Source organism: Ctenocephalides felis, unplaced genomic scaffold (genome assembly GCF_003426905.1).
Source record: "Ctenocephalides felis isolate EL2017-DRISC unplaced genomic scaffold, ASM342690v1 CF-g0.4_SCAFFOLD_01492, whole genome shotgun sequence".
In the NCBI taxonomy this organism is placed as follows: Eukaryota; Metazoa; Arthropoda; class Insecta; order Siphonaptera; family Pulicidae; genus Ctenocephalides; species Ctenocephalides felis.
In genome coordinates, this window is record NW_020537646.1 from 18,981,417 (window position 1) to 19,009,313 (window position 27,897).

A 27,897-nucleotide genomic window follows, 5' to 3' on the forward strand; every position below is an offset into this window, starting at 1 on the left:
AGTGCTCAAAATCAACGAAAGGACGAACGTGTCAGCGAACAATCTGACTGAGTTATTGGTTCGTCTTCTGTAAACGATTTCTAGCCATGAGATAATACAATTTAATAGCATATAAATTTGAATTTAAAATAATCTACGTCAGCAAGTAGTATACTCTATTAGGAGAAAGTATTATTAAAGCAAATTAAGGGGTTAGGGTACTTGGAGCTACGTAAAAATGAGAATTTTCAGTATTGTTTTTTTTTGTATTACACGATGTTTTTTTACAAAAATATTAATACAGCATCATTATACAATGTTTTGACTTGAAAAAAAAAAAAATTCAGAAAAAGAAATAATATTCCCAAAGTTATTGCTGTTTTTGTTGACCCTGTTTCAAAAAACGGTCCTGGTGGTGACCATCATAACTCCTTAGGGATTCATCTAACTAAAATCAATCAAAAAAAAAATAGTTTCATAAATAGATAATCCTGAGCCTGATCGAAGTTTTTCTTTTTTTGCAAAAATTAACGAATGACAGCATCAGAAATAAAATTTCTAGATTTTTGGGTTAAAATCAACAGTTAATTGGTCTTAAAAAATTGAAATTTTTGAAAAATAAAAAAATCCTTCGATCAGGTCCGAGTTTATTATGTATTCTAAAAGCTGTATAAATTTCATAAAAATCTACTTAGCGGTTTTTGAGTTACAGTGGTCACCGTTTCAAAAACTTAGTTTTCGAAAGTTTATTTCTGGGCCATATAATAGTTCATCGGTATTTGGCAAGTTTCCAAAATTTCCATTGCTGTTGCCTACGAAGCATTCTGGCCTGCCGATGTGTTCTCGTTGGCCAATTTTTTTTCAGCATACCAATGGAGAATTATACCCACAATTAGGTCCTAGGGTATTTATAATCAATATTGATTATGTATATGTATTCAGCAATTTGTACGATAGTAGAACTAGTATTCACGGTTTTTAGGCATATTTTTTACATTAGTTGGTTGAAGCTTTTAATTTTTTCTGATTATGGATTCAATCTTGAATTACACATATTAAAAGTAAATTATCATTGCTGAGATCGTCGTAAATCGGTTTAAAAGCTTTTAAAACATCTAGAGGTGAGGGAGAATAATATTGAGTATAAGTATCGTGCTCTCCACTTGCGTCAGGGCGCTGGTAAGAGTCCAATAACTCAAAAAGTAATCATCGGATCAACTTGAAATTTTCAGAGAACATTTTCAAGATATTACACTTAATGAAAATGTAAAAAAATAAAAATCGATTTTTCAAAAATTCCAAGTACCCCTAACCCCTTAAGATTAGCACTTCGTAAATAGTTCATTATTTTTCTGATGTTCTCAGCATTTGCTTTTTTCACTAAGTAAGTGTGTTAAGAATAAAACTGAGTTAGTCAAATAAAAATATCATAAAAATAAAAGTATGCAAACTTTACTAAAATTTCACAGTTGCATAATTTTTACATTTGGCGTTCTTTTCCTAGGAGCGTTACGATCGCTATGACAACGATATAAAATGTGGTCGTGTTGAAATATCTGAATTAGAAGAACAGATCAAGCAAGTTCAACGCCAAATCATTGCAATGAGTAAATTCCAAGTAACAGATGCTCAGTATCAAAAGAAACTCGATGATACTGCCAAAGCGGTCACAAAATTCGAGAACCAACTAGATACCGAAATAAAGAAGTTTAACAATGTGATGGCAGACAATTCACGTTTGCGCTCCGAGATTCAGCACATGCTATTGCAAACGAGCTCAATTCAATCGTCTGTGGAATCATTTAATTATGAATCTTACCCGAGGTAACGTGTTTTATGCTCGACCTTATAGAGCAAGCCACAATGGCTTACGATCAACGAGAAGAATTGTGCCAGAAATTAGAAGCTCTTAAGAAACGAGGTGCTCAGGATTTAGCAATGCACACTTGGGTATTGAGAATAGAAATTTAGATTTCTTACGTTGAACGCTATTCGTTTTATGTATCATTTGAGATTTCATTTACTTTAATCGTGATAATTGAAAGTCCTAATTTATATAAAATTCAGAGCTTAGAAATTATTACACAAAATTATCGTGAAATACTTACGTATTTACTAAAAAATAGTATAACTTTTTCTTAATACACTATGATAACTCTTATATGTTCTCATATTGTTCAAAGTTTGTAGAATGTGTTTGATTGGAATGTTTGAATGGTTGAATGGTTGTTTTTTGTAGGAAATGCGAAATCTGCAACGTAAGCTAAATCACGGATCAAAACTGCAAGAATATTTAGGAGTAAAAGGGCAACGCCGTATTCTGTTAGATTTAGAGCAACGAGATGAAGCCAAACGCAAGGCCGAACTCGAATTTAAAGAAAATCAGCTAAATCAATACAAAGATTTATTGCAACGTATAACAGAATTCTGTGGCGAAGAAGACATCGAAAGGTTAGCAGTACAGTTTAAAAGACAGAGGCTGATAATTTTTCGCTCTTCTCATATATTACGGAGTTGAATCGAGAAATCGATGGTATCACTGACCGAATTTTGAAATTGAAATCTGATGTCGATGCAGAACGAGATCTTACAGCTTGGCGTAAGGAACACGAGATTCAACGCATATTGGAACTAGAAGCTAAATTAGAAGATACCAGAATTGAAGCTGACAAAGAAGAGAAACGCATGAATGAATATCAGGACCAGTTAGGAGTTCTATGAATGGAGTTAAAGAAATATTTACCATGATCGAAACGAATGATGAACCTATAATGTGTCTACTTGGTGATACCACAGAAGTCACATTAAATAATGTTATGCTTTACTTAAATTGATCGAATGCAGAACGAATGAAATAATGCAGATGGTTTACTTTATTGAAAATGGTGGAGCCGATTTACCGGAATTCCAATTATAAAAGTCGACGAATCATCGGAAGTCGTTTCCGCATCTTATGAAAATGTTAATATTGAAGAATTAGATGGGGAAGAGGATGTATACGCTGAAGAAGAATTAGGTGATATAGGAGGTTACCAAATTGAAGAACCGCCCGCTGCAGATGATGAAACGGCAGAAGCCGTTCAAGGTCTTGAGGTCGATTTAGGAGAACAACTTGGTGAAGAAGAAGAACATGCTAAAGAAGAAGACGAAGCCTTAGGTTTGGCGGACGTAAACATTGGACATTCTACCGAAATTCTTCGGGTTACGTATGGGGATGAGGAGAAAAAGCGTAAAATAATTCGCGAAGCAGTACGACCGCGTCTAAGACCTGAGCCAGTAGACCGACTTACATACACTCAACCTTGCCCGCTTTGTGTTGAAGCAGAAGAAATAGATTTCTCGCGTCTAGAAGAAGAAGTTCAACCATATACAAGGGAGGAAATCAAAGAAAAACTTAAGGAACGTATGCAGCTACCCGATATAGCGAATAGGTTGCATAATGTGAGCAACTGCAAGTTGCCTGATTCTAGAAAAGTGTTACAGAAGAGATATCAAACCACATAGGTAGTACCTTGATTGAAATTAGCTTTTTAACTGTTTTTCTATTGTTGGTTAAATTGATCAATTTTTTCAATTAAAAATTTTATAGAAAAAAAATGTTTTATTATATTGAGTTAGAGCAGAAAATAGCATTGGTAGCTATGTAAAAAAAATCTCTTTTTTCGCTTCAAAGTTAACAAAACTGATGTTCATGTTTTTATTTAGTTTTCTTATATCACCTGGTTATCCGCGTTGTTTCCTGCAAGAAATGTCACTTAATGCGTCTCGCAATTTATCTTCTAACTGTGCTTAGAAGATACATTTGTAGGATTTTTTTTTTTCTTTAAATATCACTAACATGAGCAAATCCTCAAGTCTAAAATTAAATATCGGATATTTTTACTCTTTTAATAAATTCTATTTGAGTATATTGAACTTATTATTATTATTAGCTTTATTATATTATTAGCTTTATTCAAGAAACCCAATTAAATACGTGCGACTACGACTATTTTTGTAAAGTACAAGTGCAATACAATATTTTAAAGAATAATGCTCGACTTCTATGTTTCTGAAGATTTATTATAATAGCTTTAAATCAAAATACTTAATTAACATTAGTTTTATATTTTAATATACTCTTCTAATAACGAGCAGTATAAAATGCTTGGACAAGTATTTTTAAATGATCGAAGTAGCAATTAGTTTACTCTTACCAAACAAACTAATTTTCTCTACTAATTTTATGTTTTCTTATTGTTCTAAATCGATTGATTTCAAATTTGAAAATATATGTTTGGGGGGGCAGATGAAATTTTCGTTAAAATAAAATAGCAAACAAAACATTTTTCTATATTAGACTCTATTCTATATTTATGTGCTGTTTGGCTTTTACAATTTATTTACAGAAAGTCCAAGAAAAGTATACTTATAAGCTAGTTATTATAAGTAAACTTGTATACTTATAATCTTTGAGTCCATTATTCACGTGAGCATTTCTAAGGATTTTTGGACCCTCCCTCTCTTTTGATGATACCTGGTGATATTTAAAATTACCCCCCCCCCCCTCCTTCTCCAATACAACATCACGTGTATTTTTAGTGCCTTCGACAAATCTTGAGATTTTTGGAAATTTTTTTTGAAATATTTTAGATTTTTGTTTAAATAGTGTTAAAAAATAAATACACATGTTAATAGTAATATCTTACAAGACCCTACCTCCCCTACGTGATATTTCATGATTTTTTTTGTCAACCCTTCTTCCTCTTTAAGGCTCACGTGATTAATGGACGTCTTTTCATATGCTGCGTTGCTGAGTGGGATATTTCACTCGATGATGCACTTAATACTGCTCAAAAAACGATCACGAAAGATACCTGCGATATTGTCGATCTTAACAACTAGATGTAACAAAATCGCATTTTTGTTTAGTTTGTTATTTACATGTATAGCACAGCAACGCGTGATCGGGTACATCTAGTCTTCTATATATATAAAAATAAGTCAGGTTTTCCTTCCTGACGAAATAACTCCAGAACGCACGAACCGATTTCGACAATTTTGCATTCGTTGGAAAGGTCTCGGGCTCCGCAAGGTTTATAGCTAAGAAAATTAGTTGTGCAAGGCATCGTGTCTTAATGCAATGCTGCTGCTGAACTTCACGCACCGTAATTAAAAATTCGAGTAATGACATTAGTGAGAATTATCAGAATTATGCTTGGTTAAGTCGACGAGCAATTCTTGCCGCAAAGAATAATGATGTACACGCACTGAATTTCACCATTCAATAAAAAATTGCTGGCGATTTGGTGACCAATCGCCAATACCAATGATTCCGACTGGTCTTCTGTTTGACTTCAAACGATTGCAATTTTTAGTTCGCCTTGCGTTCGCAATAACAAGTGTTTGCGGGATAAATTTCAAATAGATTATTTAGAAAATCATTGTTTTTCACATGGGCAGTTATACGTTGCCTGTTCACGAGTTCGGAAACCATCCGCTTTGTTTGTGTTAACATCAGACCAAAAAACAAAAAATGTGGTTTACCAAAGAGCACTTCAATGAAACGGATAATTTGCGGATTCACTTTCATTTACTTAGAGAAGTTCAACTAAAAAATACTTCATTTTTGTAATCGAAATAAATTCATTATTGTTGTGCAATAAAATCATATTTTTCCTTTTCAAATATAAACAAAACAAAAACTTCTTCATCTTTCTTTCACGAAAACATCTGGTGGCGAAACGGAGTTCGTCGGGTTTGCTAGTATCTTATAAATCTTACACTATTTATTCAAATTTTTTGCTATATTTTTACTATTTAATATTTTAATTTTAAGTATTAATTAAAACAAAAATGAATTTGTTTAAACATTTTTTGTTAAATTCCTCGTGGAACCGAGTGGCTAGAATAGCTCACTAATTCTAAGTGTGAATCTATTAAAATCGTTTCCAATTAATCAATTATTTTGTTTCGAGTACAATCACTGGTTGTTACAAAGATCCACAAGTGTTATTTACCTCCATCGTCCGTTCTTCTGATTCTGGCCCGCGTGCACTTGTTCTTTCCCCCTGGTCGTCGGTCGTTCTGCGCTCCAGCCGTCCGGAATGTTCAACCGTGTGTGACGTCATGAAACCTGTAACGGTACTTGTCTCTCTCCCGTCGAATGTGATGCGCGAATAAGCCGCGCTAGACTATTGCACGCACCGTCTCTTCGGTAAACTTTTCTACCTGTCACGCTCAAACTAGGTGCGATTTTCACATGCCTAGGTAATCCTCAATTTATATACACCAGACATTTATAAACACCTTATAAAATGCACCTTTCTTGTCTACGGTGGAAGATATATTTATAAAAATCTGTGGGGCCAATTCTCGGATGAAATAAAAATGTTATGGTAATTCTATGGTACGGGTCTATATTCGTATGAGTTGGGAACAACGAACTATCGAAAACATATGTACTTGCAGTGCGATCAGGCACATGAAACTTAACCTACAAAATGCCAAAGACAAATTTACCACAACTTTATCATAAGTGCGCATATTTTTGTTGTCCTCTTGATAACACATACGAGAAGTTAGGTATTTAGGTAAAACATCTAATCTATGATATGTCTGATGTTATATATTAATTTAAATACTTTATTTTATACTAAACTAGCAAACCCGACGAACTCCGTTTTGCCACCAGATGGTTTCGTGAGAAAGATGAAGAAATTTTTTGTTTGTTTTATATGTGAATAGGAAAAATTTGATTTTATTACAAAATAGTAATGAATTTATTTCGAACATGTGAAAAACAATGATTTTCTATATAATTTATTTGAAATTTATCCCGCAAACACTAAGCGATTGGCCTTGCGACTTGTTATTGCAAACGCAAGGTGTACTGGAAATTGCAATCGTTTGAAGTCAAAAGGAAAACCAGTCGGAATCATTGGTATATCACCAAATCGCCAGCAATTTTTGTTTGAATGGTGAAATTCAGTGCGTGTACATCATTATTCTTTGCGGCAAGAATTGCTCGTTGACTTAACCAAGCATAATTCTGATAATTCTCACTAATGTCATTACTCGAATTTTAATTACGGTGCGTGAAGAATGCAAAATTGTCATAATCGGTCCATGCGTTCTGGAGTTAAATCGTCAGGAAGGAAAGCTCGACTTATTTTTATATATATGTAGATATGCTTTAAATACTTACCTTGAAATCTATTTTTTTATTATTTTTTTATTTATTTACTTATAGTGCTTTTCAGAAAGCTGTTCGAATTATTAAAAAATATATTTCTAGTCTATGATTTCATACCTGGCCCTGGCGGGTTTACTGTAATGACTTTATTATTAATACGGTATTTGAACTAAATTACTAGTACTATTTAATATAATTTAATTTTATCAAAATATATTTCTTATACATACTTTATATCAGCGGTCGAGAAACTTTTTTAATCATTACCCCAAAATATTTTAGTCTAAGCTCAAATCTTCTTGGCGAAGAGAGATTACCCCAATATGGTCAACTAGGTAACAAATACAGTGAATATTAATAAAATATACATATTTTTCATCCCAGAAAATTCATTTGGGTCAATTAACCCCGGTTTCCCGCTGCTCTATATTGATATGATAAACAAAAATTGGGAAGCTGAAGTAGATATTCTTGATGCTGATCAAATTATAATATATTTTGTTATTCAACTTGTTTTTATTGCAAGTAAATACTGTTAATGGTATTTTTTTAAACAAACTTGTGAGTAAATTCTATAATCATTATTATATTCAATCATATAAAAAGAAATTTATTTTACATTAATATCTGTCAATCTTGAAATGTGATGGGAGTTTGTATTTTTAAAGCCATTTTACAATCTTACAATAAACTTGTATAAAATCCTACAATTAACTTGTTGTCCTTTTAATATAGGTGCAAAAATTATTCAATATTTTATTATTATAATATTTAGAACTTCAACATTATTTTGAGCCAAGTTAGTAATAATTATTTTAATGAGAAACACCAAGTATTTTTCAGTTCATAAATAAAAGCGAGCATTGATCGATAATGTGAAAACTTTAATTTATTTCACCAAATTAAAATTACAAAAATAATGAGTATAATCATACTATGCCTTGATCATCTTATTAATAGATTTACACGTAATTTTATAGAAAACAAAATATTCTCAAGATGAGATTATTAACAACTAATTTCTTGTATTGTTCGCAATTATCATTTTTTTCATCATCATCTTCACATGGTTTCTCTAAATTCACGTGTAATTACAATGCTAATGCGTTCTTTTCTCATTTTGTTCAAATCATTATCAAATTAGTTTTCTAAAACATTAAATTAAGACACATTTATGTAGGTTATTAAAAAGTAAGTAAATTAATGGAGATATTTCCGGACATACGTCTTTAAAGTAATAATCATAGTTCAGAATATAATATAATATATTATAGTACAGAATATAATAATCATGCCAATTAATATAACTATTATTGAAGTAAATTTTTTGTATACTTTGATCCTCATATTGCATATTTGAATAATGTGATTTAAACCCTTATCTTACGACTCCCGCGCAGCTCTTCCTCAAAACTCACAAATTGTTTGGCAAAATTCTAAAGACAATTTTTAGATTGAAGCCAAGTTTTAGAATGTACCTCATTTAGTTTTTCAAAAATAGTTTTCAATGACGATATTAATGCTTTATGTGTTTAATTAATTTATTACCTGGATCAGATGATTGAAACAGGACCTTGGTGAGGATCGTCTTACATTGGCAGTTGTGTAGTTCTAGCTTAGAAGATAAAAAAATTAACAATAGACACTGTCTGTAGTTTTGCGGAAATGACAAATGATATTGCTCATAAATATATAGTTTTTGCCGCACTGCTTAACTTTCACCTAATCAGCATTTTTCCATGATTCCGATGTTATAATCTTGATCTTGTGTCACTCCATTCAGTGATAATGACCTTGGTATGTATGCGGCAGAGCTCGGAAACCAGGTTCGAGATTTCGAAATAAGATTTATTGCTTTATTAGAATTTTTGTTGAAATAAATGCCATGTCAGATGCTCCTATATATGGATATAGAAAATTCGGTTTGGCAAATGATAGACCAAGAAATCAAGGTTCACCAAAATCTAGTTCTATTCATTTCTGCTAAGAACTTCAATACAGGATGTAAGTTGGTTGAAATTTATTATTGGTCATATCTCTTGTAGTATCCTGAGGAAACCCTTACAGCTTGTTAAGGAAATTTTAGAATGTGGATTTTTTTTTATCAAGTTGCGGATCCCTGGTCAACGGTATGCAAGATTGCCACTGTGTGCGTTCCAAGTTCCAAGCCAAGTCCAGTTGACGATCTCGTAGTTGAACATTTAGCACGTGTCTCCTTTGTGAAAAAAAGGCGTGGTCGCGCTTCTTATTTACATGAGAGCACCTCAATTAGCGAACACACTCATATCATCCTTCCAGAGTCATTGCACTCTTACTACGTCTCTAACAGCAGTTACATACCTTTCGGTTAGGTTAGTCTTGGTCGTCATTGTGCTACGCCATTCATGGGAAGAAAAACTAAACTATATGTTTTGTTTGGAACAACAAATAATTAGAATAAAATTATAATACAGGCAAATTATCGAACCTTCATCGTATATTTTTAGTCTGTTTGTGTCCTTGCCAATGTCATAAGTAGTGAAGTTAACGAGTCAAAATAAAATGAATGTAACTTAATATTATGATTTCCTAATGAATTAAAATTGTGATTCATATAAGCTGACGAAATAATTCAATAGGCTGCAAAAATAATGCTAATTTTTAACTTCCCGTAGGGCAAGTTATAGTAATCGCAAAAAAATCGAAAATGTAAATTTTTATATATCTTTACGTTTCAAAACCTTCTGGACATTTTGGCATACCTTAGAAAAAAAGGATATATGTGTGTGTGTGTGTGTGCGTGTGTGTATGTATTTGCGGATACAAATTTTCGTCGACGATTTCAGGAGACGCGCTGATTAGTTTTTGGCAAAGACAGGTCTAGCCGTTCCGAAGATACGGGGCAAAAAGTGCCAAAAACGGTAACTCAGTTTTTAAGAGAACGGATCGTCTGATTTGAATAATTCAAAGAACATTTTATTTGCATTAACTGAGTGAAGAACTGTTCAAAGGAATGTGCAACGACTTCAGAGATATGAAGGAAAAAGTAAAAAAATGAGCCATTTGGCGGTCAAAAATAAACATTAGGCATATGCACATCAAATAATTAGATATTTTATAGAGTTTTTATCAATAAGTATAAATTTTGTTTGCATTCCTATGGGTTCCGTACCAATTTACGCGTTAGACGGCGACGCGGCGCTTACGCGCTTCGATATTTCGTCTTCATGCAGTTAAAGCAGTACGATTGCTTCGAAAAAAAGTTCAGAATTTCCAAAATATTTCAAAATAAATGATTTAAGATAGAATGATTTAAGATGATTTAATATGGTTCGAAATTCTATTAAAAGTTTCAAATCATTGATCAAATTTTGTTGATTATTATTGATTATTTTTAATTACTCGAAATTTGAATTGCGGTACGGGAAGTTCCAGCAATTTGCCTTAAGGCACGATGCCTTAATTGCCTTAAGACAGAATTTCACTTACAGCTAGTTTTATTATTTTTTCAACAGAACACACTATGATCAAACAATTCCAATAGGATGACCATGACCTCATCTTTATTAATTAATCACAGCATTAATTAATACAACTATTGATTAATTATTGCACCAACTATACTCTGCTAACAAATTGTAAATTTTCAGTAAAAAAATCTATAAAAATAACAATGGATAATTAGTTTTTGGACAAAACAGTACCCAACCCTAATCGAGATCCCCAAATATTATATTTTCAAATTTTAAGTAATTTTTTGGTGCCACTCTGGTTTGAGATTTTTTCGGAGACTTAATCTGGGTTATAAAAGTTAAACTTGTTAAATAAATAGTTATAGTAAATTAAACGTGTTGCAATATCAAAAAATAACTCAATAATCGTTTCCACATGCAATAACTACATTAGCAGTATAAATTAAATCATTATGTACCTACTAAACATACAATGAAAATATGCGGTACGAAGACCATATCAAATTATTATATACTCCAATTATAATTCCAATCAATACAAATACCTGAGAAAAAAAAACAATCAATTATTATTAACGAATAAATAAAATACCAAAACATGTACGCAAATCTGCGCCAATACACACATCTCTAATAAATGCGCATGTAAATATAATATTCCGATGAAGTCATGCTCTACGGCGACTTTATAATTTTTTGCTTAGCGATGTAAGATGAGTACATTGATCTGTATTTTAATATTTTTGCAAAGGTTTGCGACTTTAGCTTCTTGAGTGTTTTGTGTCATGGTAAATCCTGACGTCGTTTCTCGATCGAACTACCATTTGATGAGTATGGGAATCGATTAAGTATAATACAATTATGTATATGTAATACAATTTTTTTAACACCAAACAGAACTTTTTTATGGCGTTATATGAGTTGTTTAGGAATATTAGGAGGCAATCTAGTAGTTTGTCCTCCTTTGTCTTAGTGAGATTATTGTTAGAAATTTCTAAAGCCATGGGATATAGGTTGCAGAAATTGCTATTTTCACTTGAAATCATATTTATATCTATGTTTTCAAATATAAATTAAAAGCTTCATATAAGATTGTCCGATGTGGCGGCTGACCACTGAACTGGGCCAATATACCAATATCTGGCAGTATATCCAAAATAACTTCGGTATAGGTACTTTGCTACTTTCTTTGGAAATTTCAATACGTTTCTAGAATATACTCTCTACTTCTATTAGCCATTTATATGTGTCAAGTAAAATTTAGCAGCAATCAACTTCATTAAAATAATTGGTAAAGAAATTCATTTCCTGATTTTATGACTAAGTGTTCCTAGAATTGACTAAGAACCGTTAACGTCACTTACTTTATTCGCATTCCGATATTTACCGATTTGACGGCTGCAATACATTCTAATTTGTGCTAATTTCCTGGTTATGTTTGACTTTTTTGAAGTATTAGTCACCGAAAGTTCTCGAAATGTAGACTCTATGATTTATAATATCATTAACGGTGTTATGAAACCGCTTATTTAGTTTACAATTAGTTTAATAAAAATGTGACTATAATCATATAATCATTTAATTGATTTCTTCGATAGCTTACGATCGTATGGATAATACATATTTTGAATGGCACGACATCATTAAATATTAAAATTTGTACTACGCCTAAATCGACCTAGTTTTTCTATATGAATATTTTAAGAGATGCTATCTAAACATTACCTGCCTTGTTATAGTTTGTACCTTCGACATTCATACCTATCCATACTCAATCTATTACGTTGAAATTATTTTGCTAATCAAAATAGTTTTGTATTTATTCATATTTTTATGGTAATGATTAGATATAGAGTCTCTGTTGCTACTTGGTGATTAATTGTCTAGAAAAATATGGTAAATATGATTCAACTTCAGGTCATATGAGCTTGCCGTGGCTTCGTGCTACTTTGGCCATCTTGATATCAAGCAGTGGTGATATCAGTTTTCACTTTGGATTAGAGATCTCGAGATTGATATTAAATAAAAATAGCTCTCCAGGAACATTGTTGATATATTATATTATCCTGACGATTTAACTCCAGAACGCACGAACCGATTTCGACAATTCGTTGGAAAGGTCTCGGGCTCCGCAAGGTTTATAGCTAAGAAAATTAGTGGTGCATGGCATCGTGCCATTTAGAAAATCATTGTTACACGTTGCCTGCTCACGAGTTGGAAAATCATCCGCTTTTTTGTGTTAACGTCAGACCAAAAAACAAAAAATGTCGTTTACCAAAGAGCACTTCAATGAAACGGATAATTTGCGGATTCACTTTCATTTACTTAGAGAAGTTCAACTAAAAAATACTTCATTTTTGTAATCGAAATAAATTCATTACTGTAGTGCAATAAAATCAATTTTTTTCTTTTCAAATATAAAACAAACAGAAAATTTCTTCATCTTTCTCACTAAACCATCTGGTAGCGAAACGGAGTTCGTCGGGTTTGCTAGTTATATCATAAGTTTAATGGACCAAAATATAAAAATATGGTAAATGTCCAAAAAATATTGTAAACATGGTTCAACTTCTTCAAATCATATGAGCTTGCTATGGTAAGAGCTTGGACTTGCAGGCACAGGTTCCAATTTTGATAACTATGTTGGCCAGCTTGATATCAAGCAGTAGTGATATCAGTTTTCACTTTGGATTACAGATCTGAACATTGATATCAAGTAAAACTAGCTCTCCAGGAACATCGTTGTATTGTAATTATAATAAAAGTACTAACAATAAGCTGCTTTGGAATATTGATAGGAAACACTCATATGTCCATAATATTTTAAGGAAAACGTTTCAAATAACAACTTTATCACCATGAGAAGTTTTATCAAAATCCTAGGAAAGTAAATCTGAGGTTCTCTTGAGTTTAGAAATCGTATCACAACTGATGTAGATTTCAGATTCCTGTTCTAATAATAATCAATCGAAACATCTTAAAGCTTTAGATCAGTAATGTCTTGTAACATATATTAATCACTATAGTGAACCAAATAAGCTGTCTTACTACTTCTTTGACTCATCAAATAATTTATTAGTTTATTGCCAAATAAAAACTTCCAACCTACTTTAAAATTTAATTTACCATTTACAACTTGTGAACTGCTACATACCATTCCATTGATCTATTCTAACCTAAATTTCTTACTTACAGACGCTGGTCGACCCGTTCCGAGCTGATGCCGAAATGCTGCAGGATTGCTGGTTCACACCTGACAGCAGGGATATGAAACCTTCGCCAGTTGTTCTACACGACAGACTCATGACAGATGCCGCCTTGGGAACACTTCCTATCAAAAGCGAACACAGCTATAGTTTAGAATCAGATGGCGACAGTGGTCCTTCCTCTCCAGTAACCGCAGTTGATGGTAATAATAATTAGTTTTTTTACTAACATTGGCAAAATTGTTTGATGATATATTTATTTATTTATTTATAAGAAGGACGTAATTATTAATTTTTTTTTTGCTTTTATTATATTTTTAACAGTAATCAGAACCTTACGTCCTATGAGCTGTTGGGCTGAAACTTCTCCTTATTTCGTATTTTTAGATGGTAACCCAATGGTTAATCTATCCATATTTGACGATTTTTGTTACTAGAATTAATCTAATAGGGCTAACTTTTTATTGGTGCAGCAATGCCGGGCAAGGGCTATTTTCACTTGGAAACATATTGCTATCTATATTTCCAAGTGAAAATCGTTATCACTGCTGCTTGACAACAGGCTGCTCGAAGTGGGTATCGAACCCGGGACCTCTGAAACAAGTCCGGTCGCTCTTAACCGCTTACCTACGGGCGAGCCCCTTAATTATTAATAATAAAAATTATTTCATACTTTTGTCAAATGAGAATGTCAAAGAATTATGTAATTATGTGATCCTTCGAAGCATTTTTGCAATATTTAATATTAGAGCAAATTAATTTTATTATTCTGTTTTTTATAGCAATATGCAAACCATATAGAGAACTATAAAATTTGTTTTTATGCAAACGCATTCCGCAAAGAGAATAACTATTTTTTAATATTTATAGTTTAAACTATTTGTTACCATTACAGAAATAATTGCGTTTGAGTGCTCAATAAATATATGATTCAGTCATATTTGTTTGTTATGCTTTCGAAAATAGAAAAACATGTATTTACGCGAAGCAAACTATAGTAATTAAGTGCTATTGATAATTTGTGTGTCACCTTGGAAAAAACGAAAACACAAACTTATGCCCTTTCGTACTTTCGAAGTAAGAAATGTTTACGAAGTTTTGGACATGTGACATAACATAATTATTTGTTATAAATTTATTTATTTATTTTTGTAATTGACTAATTTTGTCTTTAATTTATTATCAGCGAGGTAATAAGTAATTTTTTTTCGTCAGATGATAATTGTTACAACTAGTCGAAAATAACAACAGTAAAATTTTAGATTAATTAACAGTGATTTAGAGATTGACAGAAATTAATGTAGAATGCACTTCTTTTTTGATCTGGCTCTGGTAGTGTTCTGCCTGAGTTTTTTCTTCAAGTGAGTTTGGGTGATCTTTAGGGCGGCTTTTGTTCTTGTCTGAATGAGTATGTAATTCATAATTTACTTTGATACTGACAGTGTCTTTAAGAAATATTGTATTCAAATGCCGAGATTAAAGTATTATTTATATTATTTATAGCTTCTGCTTGGCTTTGCATATCAAATGTGAATAGGCCAACACCTGGGTCGCTTCCTAAACGTAGTTAAGAAGTATTATCACTGCAGATTATGGGATTCCTAAAGTCTGATTAAATTTCGGTGAAGAAAGAAAAAAAATTCGTTTGGTTTCAATATAATAAGCTTCTCGTATTTGCCAATTACAGTGATTTTAATAATACTACTTATTTTACCTACTACATCTCCTCAATTAAGTACTGAAAACCACTTGGTTTTCGTAATTTTTTTAACAGCTTTTCTTCGATTTAGAAATCTCAATTTTCCCTGCAGTATTCTATAAAATAAGGACAACATGAGTCACTTCCAGTATTCCACAAAGCAGAATTATAGCACATAATTAAAATTACAAGATTGTCACAAGACCTGTAATATAGGTTTATCGTTTCTACCATGTACATTCGACATTGACAAGTCAACGTTATATTGACACAGATGTCAAAGGCTGATATTCATGTAATTCTTTTGTCGATTGCACTAGTTTGCATAGAGTGCGACTTGTATCGATAACGGCTCACCTGCGTCATATCGAGACGATAAAATTAAAACAAAGTAATACTTGAAATCGTTTCGCATACTTACGATAAGCTTATTGACGATTGTAAGCAAAACATGTTACATCAATCAGCTAGTTAAGTACCAGACTTACTTACATTCTTTATTTGAACAGGAATATTTTCTGCTACCTAGTTTTATTAAAAGGCAACCCAATAGCTGTTCTTTCTTTTGGAAATGGAATTTTCACTTTGCATATTTTTGATGCCTGATGTGTTGCAGCAATGCCCCGAAGAGCCATTTGGCAACACATTTGAGTCTATATTTTCAAATGATAACGGATAATACTACTGCTTGGTATCAGGTTATACATAGGGCGAGATTTCAACTCTAAGCCAAGGGGTTGCAGTATCGAAGTCTTTAACATCAGGAGCAGTACAAACGCTCCTCTTACCAACCTAAATTATGTCGTCAGTACTATTAATTTTTTTACTTTTCAAACTTCTGCATCCATACATTTTCATATATTTTTTCTGCATGCGAAAGTCGTCCATCATCTGCATTTTTTTATGCTTGATATCAGGTTGTCCATAGTTTTTCTACTTACTACTGCTTGGTATCAGGTTGTACATAGGGCGAATCCGTATACCAAGGGTTGCAATATTGAAAGCTTTACCTGAGTATTGCGAACGATCTTCTAACAATACGTTTTGTTTTTAAAACTTCCGTGTTCATAATTTTTTATACATTTTGTCTGCGTAAGTCATCTGCATTCTTCTACGTTCTAATCTTTTCAGCACTTCTAATGGGGCAGATGGCTTTTTCTGATATGGGTCCAATCCAGTTTTCTTTTCTTTTCACAATATTTATCAGTAGAGGATTTTTTGCAGTACTTATTAATTTATTGCCTTATCTGCTCAGTACCAGATTTGCTATAGGTTTTCTCGGTTTTTCTTAGCCAAATATAGCATTTATTAGGTTTATAAAATTTTAGGCGACACAATTGTTCTAACAAGTAACTTGCAAGTTATATTTAACACTGATTTATATTATAGTTACCTTGATATAATTTTTCTTAAGTCATATATATGAACTGGAAGAATATATACAAAAATTGGATAATACTGGAAGTATTATAAAAAAATTAAATTTATAATGATTCATACCTTGTATAATAAGATATCAAAATCTTTGACCTTAAAATGCATTTATTTATACAAGACAATACATACTATTTTTATCATTTTAATGAAATACATCTATTTTTTTATAAAACCATAAATAGTATGCAGCTTCAAATTTTCTTTATTAATTTTTTATCAAAGCATTGCAAAGCACTTGTGTTTAAAAACTCATCAATTATATGAGATATTTTCAATAAACGATTTCAGCTGTTGAACAAATATTTAATATAGATTAATATTGTCATTATTTTTTTCTTATTTGCTAAAATTTATAAAGTTTGAACAGGTTAAATATATAGGCCATATATTTTCAGAAAATTGATTACACAATTGTTTACTAATATCATCTGACAAATATAGTAGTCCACATATCATATAATTTTATATGAAAAATAATTTTATGTATGTATTATGTTTGCATTTATAACTCTAGAAAAATATTTTTACTATTTTGTATTTATATATAATATATAACTCTATATTTTTCAATATTTGAAGCTTTTAATAAAAATTTATTATTTAAGTATATATCGAAAATAAGGATAAAACGATGAATAATATTACACAACATTTTATTTATTTAAAATAATGACTATATTTAAATATAAAATCAATAAAAAAACAACGGACATACAGTAAATTACTAAATAAAGTTTCTTTCTTCTTCTCAAACATACTAAAACATGAGGCAGTTTGCAACATTCAGAATACAAAATCTTAAAAATTAAAACATTTCCGAAACATCGCAAAAAGTTAAAATAAAAATGTGTTAATATGAATGAAACTCACGTATTTGACACGTGTAATAGATATCATATCAATATTTGCAATATGTAACAGTATTTACAAAAAAAACATGCAAAAATAGAGAGATTTAAATATTTACATTTAAAATTTTATTAGAAATCACGTATATTTTATTGCACTATTTGCGCTTATATAATAAACGATCAGCTTTTATTCCGTATTTCACACAAAAATATTGGAATGAAATATTTTTTATTGATTTTTTGCATTTTATGATGGGTAATTGATAAGCTAAATATAACAGACATAAATATTCGATTACGGTCATAATAGATTATAAATGAAATGGTATATGTATCTATCAAGATACCTTTATATGAAAAATAGGAGTTTTGTATTTTTGCCTTATTTAGGAAATTAACTCTATATATTAATATTTTAAATAAAAAACTTCAATATCAAAATATTGTATATCTTTATGTATCAATATTTTGAGCATGTATTATAGAATGGAACAAAGTGATTCAGGCACAGTAGATATATTTTTGTTGTAAATATCAGAATTCTATTTTTTCTAGAAAATCAATTGGTCCAGACATATTTTGTTTTCTGAAGTTTTCTCATTTGCCCAATGAGGTAAAAAGAATAATTAGAAAGAAAACTTCAGGTAACAAGTCGTAGACAACTAAAGAAATGGTTTATTCGCGAAGAACGATTTTAACAATGAATTGAAAAACATGTAAATTAGGTGTCATTTTCTACGGAATGTGTCTTTAATATAAAAACAGTCACTTTTTCCAATTGATTGTACAATTTCTCAATAGAAAGATACTTATTTTCTATCAAGGAAGGCCTGTAATGATCCATGAAATGAATCATTGTACCGAATCGAGGCATCGAATTGCGACATAGTTCTTAAGATAGTTTTATGCAACACAATCATTACAAACGTGTTATTTACTATTTTTAAACTATCTACTTAATATTAAAAAAAATTGAATGGATCGTTATTAAGACCTTAGGGCAAGGGCACAAAATACTTTTATTATGGATTTTTAAACATTTTATCTGCTGCTAGCTACGTCGTAAAAGTCAAGTTGATGACTGGTAATACATCTTTTGCCCTCTACTTTCAAATATTCTTGTTAAAAAATTCTTAACTTTACTGGATTTTGAGATATCGGTGATGGACCTTCTTACCCGCGGTCCTTTAAGCCCCTTCTTGTTTTCGTGTATAATTTGATGAATAAATTTACATTTATTTGTCAAAAATGGTTGATTTTGATGGTGAATTTTATGACTAAAATCTTGGTAGGCTTTACATCAAGTCAAATAAGAAAATAAATTAAGCTTCTTCATTTTCCTATAGTATTGGACACATTTTTTCCTCATCAGTGATTATAAATAATTTGGAGAAAAATCATAAAATACATTAATTATAATAAATAAAAATTTCACTTTTGGCACTAACATTAAAATTGCTATAGTCCAGTCATTTAAGCTTAAATTAGGTAAGAATCTACGAATTCGAGATATCCACCTGTAAGTCTGTAAATACTTGTATATTGACACCCTAAAGTTGTCTCAAAACCTGCATATGGTAGGATGTCAATACCATGTGTAGGTTTTGAGACAACTTTTGGGTGTCAATATACAAGTATTTACAGATTTACAATTGGGTATCTCGAATTCCGAGGTGAACATACTATAATGACTGGACTATCAGTAATTATCAATCGATTAAATAGTGACACTGAATTATAGCTATAGTAATCTGTGATTACAAAGAAAATGTTTTTAGAAGTTATCACAATATTATATATTGTTATTATTAATTTCTTTTATTCCTCAAGATAAAATTACAATATGGTCAGTAATTTAGCAAAAACTTTAGTAATTATTAAGAGTAATGGGTATAAAGTTCGACCCAAAATAGAATTTACTCTTTTTTTTGTGCTGATAGAAGAAATATTCGTATACTAAATGACTTACATACATATTGTTTATGGTTTTTGTGTTTGTTATTACTTCTGTGCACTGAACAAAAGTCGCAGAGATAATTTGGGTGTTCGTCGATTCTTCTTTTGTAGTTGTTTGTTTTTTGTTGAATTACTTCATTTGCTGTCATCATGTTGCTGTCCTGGTGAATCAACCAATTGGGAACATACCTGGGTGCGTTCAGTGCCTGCCGTATGATCTTGTGCTGCACTCGCTGAATAATCTATAGATTGGTTTTTTTATCGGTGCCCCATAGTTGAATCCCATAAGACCACACTGGTTTGAAAATACATTTGTAAATAATTAGTTAGTTGTTTGTCGACAGTTCGGATCGTTTTATTCAATAGCCAGTAATGTGTTTTAAATAGTTCGTCAATCTGCTGGTTTTTCTTGCTAATGTGGACTCTCCAGTTCAATTTACTCAAAACATATGCAAGACTTATTTATTTATATATAAATCCGTATTTCGCATTGTGTTCCAAATCAATAATTATCTAATACTATCTTATCTCACCTTATCTCTTACTAACGGTATGTCCTATTCTATTTCTCTTCGTAGATATGGATGACGAATGTTTTGCGACGATACCGATGGAATTCGCGACGAGCCGTTGTGACGACACCGCAGCCAACTCAGATTCACCGATCACCGTAAAAGAGGAACCCTTTAGCGACGATGCGGACAGCCTTGATTCCAGCCGAGCCAATTCGCCAGACACCGAAGAAGGACCAGAGGCACAACATTTTGTACTCGATCATAATGTAAGTAGTAATCGATATAGTTTCACAATTAATCATGAATTTAATTACAATTTGTTCAGACTACTCGCACAAATAATTTTTAGATTTTTTTTAAATAAAACTTCTTTAGGCGCGACTAGGGTGTAAATCCGTACAAATGCAACGGAAGTGTGTTACGCCAAGGTCGAGTGCCAATGATGCGTCATTCGCTCTCGATGATATCATTTCTATACGAGTCGATTCTGATTGGTCGTCGTATTTGTGCGAGGCTTCTTTGTATGCGTGACTTTATATGTGCGTACGTCACCGAAAGCGTGAAGCATATTGTTCATTTTTTGGTGTTAAATGTCATTACATTTTAAGCTTAAATATTAGTATAAATCTTGAGTTAATAAAAAATGTCTGGATCGGAAGAATATTTTATCGCGTCCCCCATAAATAATTATAGTGCAAATAAACGTAAGTTCATATAAGTAATTTGTATTATTCGTGGTTACTATATATTTTTGAGGTTATTAAAATGGAAATTATTTTTATATGCAAGACAGATACTATAACTGTTCAAAGAATGAAACGCCAGCGAAAAACTAAAAAAAACAAGCTTGTTGAAAATAATACTACTTGTTATATTTTTTAAGCATGTGATTTTTAATTTTGTTATGTTTTCTTTAACAGACGGCTACAATTCAAGTCACACGCGGTCACGGCAGCAATAACAATGGAAATATAAATGTAAGTTCAGCAAACAGTAATCAAAATAGGCAGCAGAGTCTCCTGCGATCGACGACAGCCTCTTCGGTGTCCCTGTCGCCAAACTCTCGCAGTGCTGCCCTTTTCGGTGCCATAAATCCGTCTTCGATCCATTCCCGATGCCAACCTACTCCGATACAAGTCAAATTGGAAGCAGGAGTAGTCGTCACGCACAATACAAGTAAGTTATTATATACATACATACACACATCAGTTGAGTATATATGAAATTAGATTGTTAGAAACATTGAGGAGCGGAATTTTTGAAGTAAAACTTCTTTTGGACGTGACTAGGGTGTAAATCATATTCCTCTATATATAGATTATATTCTTTTTATACTATATACTTTCTTTCAACTTATCTTCTTCACATAAATCCTATTCTTCTACATAGTTCAACTAATCTTCATTCTTCCCTTTTTTATCTTCTTACTTCTTTCTACTATCTCATTTTTTTTATTTTCAATTCTAATTCAATGTTTATACATTGTAATACCTTATACATTCTAACCATTTTTTACATACATCTTACAATTGAAATTCTCATACATTTTTAATATTTTACATTTGAAAGTGCCAGGAATCGAACCAACGGCATGTGAGTCGGACATGCTACCTCTGAGCTATGTCCGCCACAAATCCGTACAAATGCAACGGAAATGCGTTACGCCAGAACTGTACGTCATTCGCTCTCGATGAAATCATTTCAATACGGGTCGATTATGATTAGTCGTCGTGCATGTGAATAGACATCTGTCGTTGTATGCGTACCGGCATCAACGTTGTATGCGTACCGATATCAACAAGGAAATCGGCATAGATAAATAAACATTTTAAAGTTACATCGTAGTACAAATCTTGATTTAATGAAAAATGCCTGAGTCAGAAGAATATTTTACCCTGTTCCTTGAAAATAATAAAACAATTGAAACATTTGTGCCGTAAACTAAACGTAAGTTTATTGATTAGAAATCATTTCTATATTATTCGTAGTTTCTATAAATCTTTGAATTTATTAAAATGGAAAACATTTTTAGGCAAGATAGATATTACAGCTGTTCAAAGAATGAGATTATACCGCCATGCATGTATGTTAATTTCAATTACATGAGTTCTTCAAACATAATTACATGATGAGTAAAGTTGCGAAAACAATATTTGTTTAGGCGTTGTTTAACATAATCCACTATGTGAACGAATATTATAGAATTTATCAATCAGCAATTACTTCATTTTTCTAATGAAGGTTTATTTCTAAATGCTAATTACAATGACAAACCGATCATATCATATTTGAAGTATGACTTTAATTACTATTGTTTTTAAATATTATACATATTTTTAATGCTATTATAAATATATAATTTATAATTTATCATTATATAAATGTGTATAATCGTTGACACTAATAAATGTGTGCATCACGAGTGTCACCATATTACTTATAACATTATTCAAAATGTTATATTATGTATTTATTTTTACTTAACTCAAATTTGCTACTTTGTACAGTAGCAAATAAGTTTTACTTCAATCGCGTGTGAACCTTACGCGCACTTTTTTTTATTAAAATGAAGGGCGCTGTAGAGAGAGGCAGTGGCGGATCCAGGGTGTTATGACCCATTTTTGAGTTTGTCTTAAGACATAGATAGAACACTAATTTAGCAATAAAATTACTTCATAATGATTTTATTTATGTATTTTGTTACCAAACACATTTCATAACTTCAATATGTAACTTATTATAGACGAACGGCGGAGTCAAACACTCCTAAAATTTAAGGATTTTCTAATCGTATTGCGAATATATTTTCTATACATAATTTAATAATGTGACTTCACCCTGGCGCCAAAGCTGGATCCGCCACTGGGGAGAGGTTGGGAACCATTGGTATAGCATCACATCAGAATTAGTATAGTATTACATTAGTACTAGTACAATTATATTTTCTGTCTATTTAATGATTTTTTTTATTTTCTAGCCTTCGGTTCACCCCCGACGCCTCCGTCCAGTACGAGTAGTGACGCGGACAGCGAAGGCAACTTATCCCCGGAACATGAAATTTTACCGCCTGCATCGACGAATACCACGACCACGACATCGAGGAGGCCCCAGCATGCCGGATCTCGCCTCTATCACCAGAATCAGTCTGCACATACGACTCGTCAGCCTATTCACACTCCCCTCATCAGCAGCCAACCGGTTAGTATATTTTTACAGTCAAGGAAATGAAATTATAATTAATTAGAAACTAGTGGGGTGCATTGCATCGTGCTGTAAGGCAAATTGCTGGAACTTCCCGTACCGTAATTAAAAATTTTGGTACGGAATCCAAAAAAAATTACACAAAATTTGTACATTATTAAAGTCTCTATAAAATATCTGATAATTTGATGTACATTTGTCCAATAAACATTTTTGACCGCCAAATGACATTTTTCTAATTTATTTTTATTGAGAGTCCATAACCGCTGGACCTGCCTTCCTAAAAATTTAGTCAGTTCTTCATCTTGTCAATACAAGTAAAATGTTTTTTGAATTATTCAAATCGGACGCTCCGTTCTCTTAAAAAACTGATTTACCGTTTTTGGCACCTTTTTTCCTGTATCTTCGGAACGGCTAGACCTGCCTTTGCCAAAAGTAATCAGGACGTTCTTCTTATCAATGCGAATCGAATGTTTTTGAATTATTCAAATCGGTTGAGGTTTTCCCGAAATCGTCGACGATAATTTGCATACACACATGCATCCATTTTTTTAATGGTATGCCAAAATATTCAGAAACCTTTGAAATGTAAAGATATATAAAAATTTTCATTTTCGATTTTTTTGCGATTACAGTACTTCTCTATTATTTGATATCACAATTAGAACTAGTGGTGCATGGCATTGTGCCTTAAGGCAAATTGCTGGAAATTCCCGTACCTTAATTAAATATTCGAAGTATAAAAATGATCTATGATCAATTCAAATTTGATCATTAATTAATAACCATTGTTTAATATTTTTGAATAATTATATAAATACTGTAAATTTCATAATTCGTATTTTATAGATCTAACATAAGTGCTTATATTGAGCGACGACCTTTATTCATGTTTACACGAAAATATACAAACAAAACCTAATCCTTGTCCTGAATCATAAAACAGTTAGAAATTAGATTGCAAAGTCAAAATTTTTTTTCAAGTATATAAGGGAACTTTAGAATTTCTGCATTTTTAAAATTTTTAGAAAAACTTGGTCGAAAAATTGTATCCTAACATACACACACATGCATCCATTTTTCTGAGGTATGCCAAAACCAATCAGAGGGTCTTTAAACCTAAAGATATGCAAACATTTTCATATTAGATTTTTTTACCATTACTATAACATGACGAATGTGTGAGTATTTGAGTCAAATTTTGAACTTTCGTGGGCATTTTCTCAAAATCGCAAATTTTTTGTTCATTTTTTTCTAAAAAAATCCTGAAGCTATTTCAAAAATTCCAATACTGAAAGTTATCATTTGGGAATCGTACTTGATATGAATCGGTCGAACTGTATAAATTGAATATAGGCCTGCCTAAATTATTATAGGCTTGCGAAAAGTAGCTAAACGACTAAAAAAGTATTTAAACCTGAAATGATGATCTAGCTAGATGATTAAAAAATTTACAACACTTAAACTATTTTTTGAATGTAAATTTTATAAAAATCCATAATCATCAATAGTTTCTAAAACTATATGTAGGTTTAACAACTCTGTATATATATAAATCTATTATTTCATATTGATTAAGTTGATTATTTACACAAATCGAGAAGTTTATGCAAATTGCCTTAAGGCAAATGCCACTTACAACTAAAATGTTTGCCTATCTGGTCTGTATTCAATACGACACGATATTGATAAGTCTTTCAGATATTAGAAGTAACGATAAAACTGTTGTAAATCTACTTTTCTCTCTTAATGCTGCTTTGATATTTTTATACTTGTGCTAAAACTTAAAATATAAAATGCTAATCTATTTCATAGTGTAATTCATTTTATTATATTTAAATATTTCATTTATTACTTAATTGAAAACAACTATCTTCAATAGAAATCATTTTTCGTTTACAGAAAGGATCAACAGGTGTTTTAATTTTGACCGAAGAAGAAAAACGAACACTTTTAGCAGAGGGCTACCCTATACCAACCAGGTTACCACTTACAAAAGCTGAAGAAAAGTCACTAAAAAAGATAAGGAGGAAAATTAAAAATAAGGTATTAAATGAATTAATAGTTTCTACAAATTATTTATTGAGAAAAGTAAAAAATTCGAATGGTTCATGCAGTTTTATATGCCTTTTGTTATTTAAAGTTAAATGTTGTACTGGAATTGGTTGTTAATGTATTTATAAGTACATTTATACATAATTTATATTCTATATTTTGTTTTATTATTATTAGATATCAGCTCAAGAAAGTCGACGCAAAAAGAAAGAATATATGGACCAGTTGGAAAGAAAAGTGGAAGTCCTTGTATCAGAAAATTGTGATTACAGAAAAAGAGTCGAGAAATTAGAAGATTCTAATGCTAATCTTATTAGTCAACTGGCGAAACTACAAGCTATAATTAGTAGACAGCACAAAAAGTAAGTCAGGATTAAATTAAATACATTATTGAAGCTTTTGTATAAGTCTTCAGAGTATTTTTGTTATAAGACGAGTATTATTGTCAGAATCGAGTGCAATAGCAATATAGCTCGCATTAAATAAATTGGATATATATATGATGCAATATATTCCAGATTTTTAAATGTTAAATAATTTATAAATTTTAGTACAGTAAGATTATATTTTAATATGACCATGTCATTTATTGGCTTAGTTAAGAATTTTAAATAATTTATTGTGAGAGAAGATTTATATGAAGATGATTTTATTCTATTTTTATAACTATTTTAATTCAATCTGCTTTTTCTTTTGTTTATGAAAGTTAAGCTGTGCATATATGCTGTAATATAATATTTTAATATATTTGATTGTACTTATAACATTCATTATTTTAGCTAATTTAAAGACGATTTCTATTTATTCATTCTGAAATAATCATTATGTATGGAACATAAATATAACACAAAAATGTACAATTATCAATGATGTGAAACCTGTACCTTTATAAATTGATTAAAAAATATATTTATTGAACCTCAATGAAGTTCTGATTACCAAGCTAACAGAATTTGATAAGTAAAATATTATAATTTTATGATATATGTGTGTTCCATATCGGCAGGAATGATTTTGATATTATTTTAGTAATAAACTAAAACTGATATTTTCTGTCTTCCGTCATTTTATTCCAATATTACATTCCAATGAAAGATTTAGTTAAATTTGCTATTTTATAAAGCTATTGAGAACTAATAAATATATTTTGTTCTTATTCAAAATGTCCAATTAAGAAGATTTTATATTAATTAAAAGTATTTATTAGAAGTTCTCTGAAGTCAATTAAAAACCTGCTACAAAGTGTAACTGCATTAGATATTCAGGAAATATTTAGTACAGATTGTTTTGATAAATAATAATGTTTTTTTACTATTCAAAAAATTTTTGATAAAAATTTATATGTGTGAATTGGCGTTTTTTTCTATTTAAATAAATAAATATTTGATTATAACTACTTCTGAAATCTAAAATTATTAACAAATTGTAATTGAATTTAGGTATTGCTTTACCATTGAATAAGCACATTTAATATCAAATTTGTTATTTTGATCTATAAGCAGTGAGAATTTCAGTCAAAGAAAACTTATTAGCCAAAATTTGTTTCAAAATTTTGATTCGTTATGTTAAATGAACCCAAGTGCAATTAGAAAAGGCCAAATTTGAAATTGTGCCTTATGGACAACTAATTTTAAGTAAATGTAAATGTAGTAATTGAAATCTGTTGTAATGTCGGTGTGAATTGTAGCGTTGTTTCTGAAGCTATACTTCATTCTAATGTAATATGTTTATGTAAATAATTAATGTTTGGCACGATACAATGTGTAAATAATTATTTATAATTACTAAGTTGATAACACCATACAACTTTGTTTTATGATTTAATATTGTACAAATTATCATTATCATGAGTATGAGGACCAAAGTACTAAAAAAGTGCTCCTACCATATAGGTATAATATACACTTAATTGTTGCAATATGCTCATTCTTAGGGATAAGAAAATATATATTTTAAAAGTGGGTTGTCTATTCTATGCTAATATTAAGCATAAATTAAAAATCATATTTGTATATGAAATTGTCAAAATTTTATTGAACGTTTTTGAATATATATATTAAATGTTTTATATTAATAATACATATATTATTAGCATTTAATATTGTAAATAATTCATATTGAAATTGTGGATAATATAAATTTTAGTATTCAATATATGTTATTTGTGTAATTAAATAAGAGATTTTATTTTGAAAGTTTCTTAAATTAAATATTTTTAAAGTAATATACTTATATATATATTTTAGCATAATAATTCATAATAAATGTTGAGAGTTAAGTTCGCATATTATCAGTGTCTCATAAAAAGCATGATCAATTACTATTAAAATGGAAGAATAGTAAAATAGTATTGTCATGACAAATAAAACATT

At 30.7% G+C, this 27,897-nt stretch overlaps 1 protein-coding gene across 1 annotated transcript in view; it reads left to right on the plus strand.

The window, feature by feature from the left end:
* The window catches only part of LOC113370965 (cyclic AMP response element-binding protein A-like), a 310,962-nt gene extending 285,069 nt beyond the window's left edge, over positions 1-25,893 (plus strand). The window contains exons 2-7 of the mRNA XM_026611630.1: positions 13,801-14,014; positions 20,333-20,535; positions 21,190-21,445; positions 23,247-23,467; positions 25,373-25,516; positions 25,703-25,893. Coding sequence (XP_026467415.1) covers positions 13,801-14,014; positions 20,333-20,535; positions 21,190-21,445; positions 23,247-23,467; positions 25,373-25,516; positions 25,703-25,891 — 1,227 coding nt within the window. The 3' untranslated portion in view covers positions 25,892-25,893. The remainder of the gene's footprint in view (positions 1-13,800; positions 14,015-20,332; positions 20,536-21,189; positions 21,446-23,246; positions 23,468-25,372; positions 25,517-25,702) is intronic.
* Positions 25,894-27,897: the final 2,004 nt, after the last annotated feature.